Source organism: Colobus angolensis, unplaced genomic scaffold (assembly GCF_000951035.1).
Source record: "Colobus angolensis palliatus isolate OR3802 unplaced genomic scaffold, Cang.pa_1.0 Scaffold5, whole genome shotgun sequence".
NCBI lineage: Eukaryota > Metazoa > Chordata > Mammalia > Primates > Cercopithecidae > Colobus > Colobus angolensis.
This window is the reverse complement of record NW_012118487.1, coordinates 35022752-35030209: the sequence shown is the minus strand read 5'-3', so window position 1 is coordinate 35030209 and position 7458 is coordinate 35022752. Positions and strand designations below refer to the sequence as shown.

The window sequence follows — 7458 nt, the reverse complement described above, 5'->3', positions numbered from 1 at the left end:
GTGGTGACCCAGGACCCCCTAGGCCGAATTTCCTCCGGGCTTAATGGTCGGTTTTCAAACTTCTTGTGTGGACAGAAAGGATCTCCGGGGTTCGGCCGTCTGTGACCCCCTTCTACTGACCCACAGTTGTCTTCCTGGAAGGAGCAGCCAGAGCTTCCTTCCCTCTCTCTAGAGCATCCTTTGGCACGCATGTACTTTTTTTTTTTTTTTCTTGGTTTTGGGACAGTGAGAGAAACTGAAAATGTACATTCAAATACAGGCATTCTTCCTCCGCTCTCTGGTGTTGGTCTCGGACGTCCGTGAATGTTTACGTTGTGCTGCAGATTGAAGGCGCTGACTGGGAACGCATTGTCCTGGGTTCTTTCACTACTGCCTGGAATACAGGCAGATGGAACACAGACGACGGAACTCACAGAAGAGTTGGACGGTCCGGCTCTGGCCCGACTGTGTAGTTGTACCGACTGACATTCTGTGTTTAATAATCAAGAAAAGTTTTGAAAGATAAGTGGTGGTGGAGGAGCCTTTTCCTGAATTAGTGGAGTGAGAGTAAGAATTCCAGTTTAGAATTGTCCATACTTTCCCCATTCTTTTCTTCTCTCCCAAATGCAATAAAATAGGGCTGTGTGTTTCTCTACCTCTGCTCTCCGAACTCGGCTTGCTCTGCCCTGGTTTGTCATCAGAAGCATGTGGGCCAGCCCTTCCTGCCCCCACCTCATCTATGGCACGTGCCAAGAGTCAAGGGGAAAGGTTTCCAGCAGGTTTTCCTTGATGTTCCTTTTGGTTATTGTTGACCAAAGGAGTGAGTGACCAGCTGAGCACCAAGACCCCACTGGTCCTCGTTCAAAAAAGTCCTGAGCTCCAAACTGATGTCCAGGAACATGCTGTCCCCTTAAATACACTGTGAGATGAAGCCTACATATTCCTTTTTTCTTGCTTCCCTTCAAGAAACTAGAACTTCTATTTTTGGTTATTGTTGTTTTGTTGTTGAGACGGAGTCTGGCTCTGGAGTGCTGTGGCGCGATCTCGGCTCCGCCTCCGCAACCTCCGACTCCCTGATTCAAGCGATTCTCCTGCCTCAGCCTCCCAAGTAGCTGGGACTACAGGTGTGCGCCACCACGCCCAGCTACTCTGTGTGTGTGTGTGTGTGTTTTAGTAGAGACGGGTTTCACCATGTTGGACAGGATGGTCTTGTTGTTGAGACGGAGTCTGGCTCTGGAGTGCTGTGGCGCGATCTCGGCTCCGCCTCCGCAACCTCCGACTCCCTGATTCAAGCGATTCTCCTGCCTCAGCCTCCCAAGTAGCTGGGACTACAGGTGTGCACCACCACGCCCAGCTACTCTGTGTGTGTGTGTGTGTTTTAGTAGATACGGGTTTCACCATGTTGGACAGGATGGTCTTGATCTCCTCATCTCCTGATTTGCCCACCTCGGCCTCCCAAAGTGCTGGGATTACAGGCGTGAACCACCACACCTGGCCGAGACTAGAACTTCTAGGGATGTTTCTGACACCAAGGAAAAAGTACAGCGGGCTGTTTAGGCAAGAGAGGTTAGGAGGGGGCTGGGGACGGCTTTGAAGACCCTTAATGAACGTTCTAATATTTTTTGCCTGCCAATTAACTAAAAGTTAAGTACATGGTCACAGCATTGCTTTATTGAAATTTCATATACTTAAAAGATGCTCAACTGAGCTACAGCCTCTTTGGGAGAGTCCGTCACTCAAACACAACTCTGATGGGTCATGAGTAGCACTTAGGGGACTTGAAGAGACATTCCCATCTTCAGAACCCAGCCATGACAGCTCTGCATTTTACTCAGAGCTGGGCACTTGTCAGCCTTAGCAGCTATCCTCATCCTGTTGCTGAGGTCTCCAACCTGTAGCTGAGCTCTTACATACAGGCCTGTCTCTGTCTTCCCCAAAGGCAGATTGATGGGACTACTTAGCATTTTCCAGACAGAGTGGGGGCTAATCCCGTTGTCCCTACTGGCAGTTGTCAGCTGTGAGAAACAGGCAGTCAGTGTGGTCTGTTAGGGCTGCGGCATCTCCTGCGTTCTCCTAGTGTACCTGGAGAGTGTGTGTTTGCATCTCTACTGTGGGTAGTACTGCAGCAAATCGAGCGTTCTTTTGTATATTCTCTATTTTAATTTCCATGTGGCTGTGGAAAGGGTGAGAATTCTGTCCGTACTCTGCTTTTCCTGCCACCTCTTTCACATTGGACATCCTGGCCCAGGGGGAAACCCTATTGGAGTAAGGGTAGTAAAAGCATTAGCGTCTTGGCTAATCATTGCTGGCGAACCTATTCATTAGAAGCTGTTGGGGGGCTAGGATCCTTGTGTGTTACCCTGGGAAAAAATTAATCAGGCAGCATACCAGGGACAGTGTGGTACATGTTCTTTTGTTTCCTTTAACTTAAAAATAACATTCTTTTACATGGGGCATTGGTTAGAATCATCCCAATACAGAGCTAACAAGTGTGACTTTTTACTTTGACAATTGTTTATCTGACACTTCCTCTGTGCAAAGCACAGTACTAAAACATGCACCTTTCTGGCTTTGTTGTTAGGAAACAGTGAGGTTGCTTAACCTTGGAGTATATAGTCTTCCTTAGTCTTTGTCAATATCTCTGTATTTGCATTGTGAGGTTTAGTGGCACATCTGTACATATGCAGCACTGAATGAGTTATTGCTTTCTAGATTGGAGACTTTTTGAGCTTATCGCCATTCTTAAGAGGGATAATCTATAAATAAGTCAGCATATCTGGAATTGGAGGTAAATTGGAGGATTAACCACTCTTCTATACATGAGATGTTTTATGTACCAAAGTATTTTTAAATATGTAAGGATAAACCGCCAAAATTACCTGCACAGTCTTGAAAAAGAAGAGTTCAAATATAACTATAAACTGTAATTGACAATGAGTCATTTGCTTTAAGGGTGCCAACTATGAAAACAGCCTAGTTATGCCCCTAATGATAATTACGAAAACTCCTTCTAGCAGCCAGTTGCATCTCAAGTGAGCTGTATGTCAGCTTGAAAAAAATTTTCTTTTTTTATGTATTTAAAAATTATTCAGTGGTGATGGCTGTGCAACACTGTGAATGTACTTAATGCCACTAAATTGCACACTTAAAAATGGTTAAAATGATTTTTTAAAGTATCCAATTAATAGCTGGAAATGCCGTTTTCCTTCCATATAGAGGCAGTTTTCAGAACTCCAATATTCAAATGTTTCATTAAAATATTTGCTTTTGAAATATGGAGACAATTTAATAGATGATCACCAAGAATTGAGAAAGGACAGATCTCACAAACTTCAATAGCAAAGAATGGAAATATTACAAGTTTGTTCCTAGCAGTCAGGGGTAACTTGGCATTTTATCTATAAACCCAGTACATATGTTAAAGCAAATGTAATACCTGTGAAAATAAAGGGAAATTATATGCACATGTGATAACAGCTTGTTATTGTTATAAATAATAGATAACTGTGTACCAGGCATCTTGGTAAGGACCATACATGTGTTAGCTCTTTACTTTTATACAAACCAATGGAACAAGTATTTCCTTATATTGTAGATGAGATGCTGAAATGTAGGTGACGTTACTGACCTCAGCTCACGTTGCACATCTTGAAAGCAGCAGAACTTTCTGAGGAAAAGCAGTCTATTCCTAGAATCTCCACTGTTATTCCTGCCTTCCCAAGGCAGCCCTGTCTTTTGGATATGGTTCTATGTAAATCATTTTGTAATATTTGAATCTGTGAGATCAGATTGTTTACTTCTGTGTAGTCCAAAATTACTTGATTAACTTATGGTTTGTAAGTATGGGCTTTGACAGTGGTGCTGTAAAAAGATAATTACATCCCCAAGTGCAGTGTAAAAAGCCATTGTGTATGGCCTTTTGTGATCTGGAGGAAATAGTCCCGTTTCCACACTCCATCTAGTTGGGGTGCTCACTCAATAGCCTGCATGGGGCCTTTTCTGCACTCCCACTTACCTGTTCTTATATCTGAAGAAATTTAGTTGTTTTGACCTCTCACATCAGATCGGTAACAGCCCAGCATCAAAAACAAACATTTGAAATTCCATAAAAATGCAACCCACTAAAGTAAGTTGGTGACTGTGTATAAGGGACATGGGGTAGATGTGACATGGGCAGCATGTCCTTGGGCATATCTCTTCTTTGCTAAAAGTGTCAGAAGCAGAAGAGGTAGGTGATGGTTTCCAAAGAGTGGCTTAACTAGAATCCAAGATGATAGAGGTCCTTTAATGTGTTCTCCTAATTTTACAAATGAGAAAATGGAAGTCTAGTGAGGCGAAGTGACTTGTCTAAAACTGTAAGCAGTAAAGCTTGATTTAGGGCTGGAATCTCATTTTTCATATCTGCTGTTCTTTTCTCTATTTGAGGGAAAGCCACATCACCAGGTAGAGCAGAAATATGGTGGCCCTGATTCCAGGGAAATGAGCTAGGCCATTATTATACATCTCCAAATGCCCTGCCTTATCCGTCCAAGGTGCAAGATGCCTTTTTTGACCCATGATTGGTAGGAGACATGTCCAGACTGGAAAAAGGTAGGGTCACTAATGCCTAATGCTTCAGCAATTTAGGCAGTTTCCCTAGGGGTTGGGCAACCATTGTCCAAAGAGAACAAACTAGTTAGTAAACAAGTAGTTTATTCATAAAGTGAGCAATACTTGCTGAGCCTATAGCAGGCTCTCAATATGTATGTGCTTTGTTGATTAATGTAAGATTTCCAATTGGATTTGTTGCAATTTTTTTGGCAGAATTTCCAGGTAGTAAAATTTGATTCACACTTAGAAAAGCATCGGTTCCTTGTAATGCAACTTGGGATGTGTTGCCCTTCATTGATTTTCATATCCAGCTCATATGAGAGGATTGATCTAGCCTCTGAAGGGAGATGCTGATGTGGAACTGTTTGTCTGTAACTAATTTTATATTCGTTTTATCTTGGTAGGTTTGGAAGAGGACAGTTGCCCTTTATTCTGGCGGCAGATAGCAGGTGAAAAAGTGCTACACAAGTTTGATGTTTGTGTCTTCTCCAAGGCCAAGAAATTATCTCCATAGGAGGCGACAGTACTATGCATGTTATGAATTGTGTCTCCTTGGCCAGTGATAAAGAAAATGGGAATATTGCCACGGCACCTGGATTCATGATTGGGCAGACACCGCCTCCAGCACCTCCTCCACCTCCTCCTCCACCCGCTCCATCTCCACCATGTTCATGTTCAAGGGAAGAGTGTCCTTCCTCCCCTCCTCCACCCCCACCACCTCCACTTCCTGGGGAACCTCCCATCCCACCTGCCCCACCAGGCCCACCCCCAACTACTCATATGAACGGCTACAGCCACCTTGGTAAGAAGAAGCGAATGAGAAGCTTTTTTTGGAAAACTATTCCGGAGGAGCAAGTTCGGGGCAAAACCAACATCTGGACCTTGGCAGCCAGGCAGGAGCATCACTACCAAATTGATACAAAGACCATTGAGGAGCTCTTTGGACAGCAGGAAGACACCACCAAGTCTTCCCTTCCTAGGAGAGGAAGAACTTCAAATTCATCCTTCAGGGAAGCTCGAGAAGAGGTAAGAATGCAAGGTGGAGGGCTAATCCTCCACATACTGCATTGTTTTGTGTTTTGGGATGTGTGTACATTTGAAACAATTGGCTAGACATCCCTAAGAAATGAGATAATGGAAGCAAATGTGCCTTGGAAATGATAGGCAGGGTCTTTACGATGAGCTTGAACTGAGTATTGAGAAAGTGTAAGAAGTGTGCGTGCTGTATCCTCCCAGACGCCCTGGTGGATTATGACCTCATGCAGAAAACATGCTGTTTGGGATCACTGCCCCTATCTCTAGCACATCTGCTGAAGGTTCCCCTGTTGGAGAATTCTGCTGAAGTCCAGGATCGTTAGTCTCTGTTGAAACAAAAACTGAGTTTCTAAAATTGGTTATCTGGAATGAACTGGAGCTGACTGGGGCAGACTACCTTTTGTTAAATAACATCATCAGCTGACGTCCATCCTTAGGATTTTACCCTTATTTTCTCCTCTAGTTTTTATATAACAAGTGTTTCGAGATGGCCTTCATTCCTCAGATCTCTGAACTAGATTATGGCTGTTGGGGAACAGAGGCTTCCAAAGAGACAAAGCATAAAGCTGTTTTCAGAGAGATTGTATAGGAAGGATGTTTCTGGTTAACACTAAATGTATTACTTTGAGAAAAAATAAAGCTATTAAGTTTCAGGAAATTAACTGAAAGCATGACCCCAGAGCTGCAGATCACCATATATTACAGAAAGTGCATCAAAAATTACATTTATAAACACTGTCAATTTAGAAACTTGAAGAAACCTCTACCTGCTAGAAAAGATAAATATAAATAAAAATAAAAGGAAAGAATGCTGCCCCCCCCACACACACACACACAAAGCACAACAATGAAACAGGGATAGACAACAGAAATTCATCATTTAAAAATGTCGTAAAGGAGCAGAGAAAACAGGTCAGAGATGGAGCTGATTAGATAAGAGAATGGGCAGGGCCCTGGGATGGAGTAGGAGCTCCATGCATTATTGAATTCTTGAGCCAACAGTATTGACCTCTTTTCTCTTTCTGGCTCAGCAACATGTTAACTCCTTCTCTCCACTAATTCACTGGGGAGCCCTTAAAGCTGATTGTGTGATCTCCTGTTGAAATAGCTAAGAGTCTATTTTTTATGAAATGCAGGAAACACCGGGGTTATATGTAAACTGTGGCATAAATTTGAGAAGGAAATCTTCGTGAGAACCCTTAGTGCCATCAGTGCTGAACACAGGCTTGCCTGTCTCTTCCTTTTATGCAAAGTCCTTTTATTTGCTGGAGTATCCTTTCAATACTGGAAGGAGCAAGAAGTCATTTCCTTAGTACCCTGGCCTTTGCCCCAGCTCCCAACAGAGGTTCTTTATTGTACAGTAGGTCATTTCTCACTATTGTCTCCCAGCTCTCTTTACTGAAATTCAAGAATACTGAAGTAACTATTGGGTGGGCCCACATGGAAAGGAGGCCTGTGTCTCACCAGAGCACCTGTAACAGAAGAGGGCTAGCTCACCGTGTCCCGGGGAGGCAGCTGTCAGGCTAGAGTAGGTGGCATCGTTTGTGAATTGGGAAAATTTCAAGAGGCTAAGGGGAACTTGCTGCTTTATGTTCCCAAATTAAAGAGAGGTTAAGAACCACTCAGAGAGAGAGAGAGAGGAAAGTGGCAGGGGTGTGGCATCTTTTCTCAGCTATGATAGAAGCAGAGATGTCCATTTCTAAAGCAGATCTGAAATTCAGGGAAAAAAATACTCTTTCTCAATTACCTTCCTCCACCCCTGCACCCTATGCAGATTTTTATACTTTTGCATTAACTTATTTTTTAAGAATTATTTTTTAAATGGTCTTAAATTTTTTTTTTTTTTTTTTTTTT

The 7458-nt window shown here is 43.1% G+C and overlaps 1 protein-coding gene across 1 annotated transcript in view; it reads left to right on the top strand.

Annotated features, from left to right (window-relative positions):
* Positions 1-4979: 4979 nt before the first annotated feature.
* The window catches only part of FHDC1 (FH2 domain containing 1), a 35114-nt gene continuing 32635 nt past the window's right edge, over positions 4980-7458 (top strand). Inside the window, exon 1 of the mRNA XM_011959781.1 lies at positions 4980-5595. Coding sequence (XP_011815171.1) covers positions 5098-5595 — 498 coding nt within the window. The 5' untranslated portion in view covers positions 4980-5097. The remainder of the gene's footprint in view (positions 5596-7458) is intronic.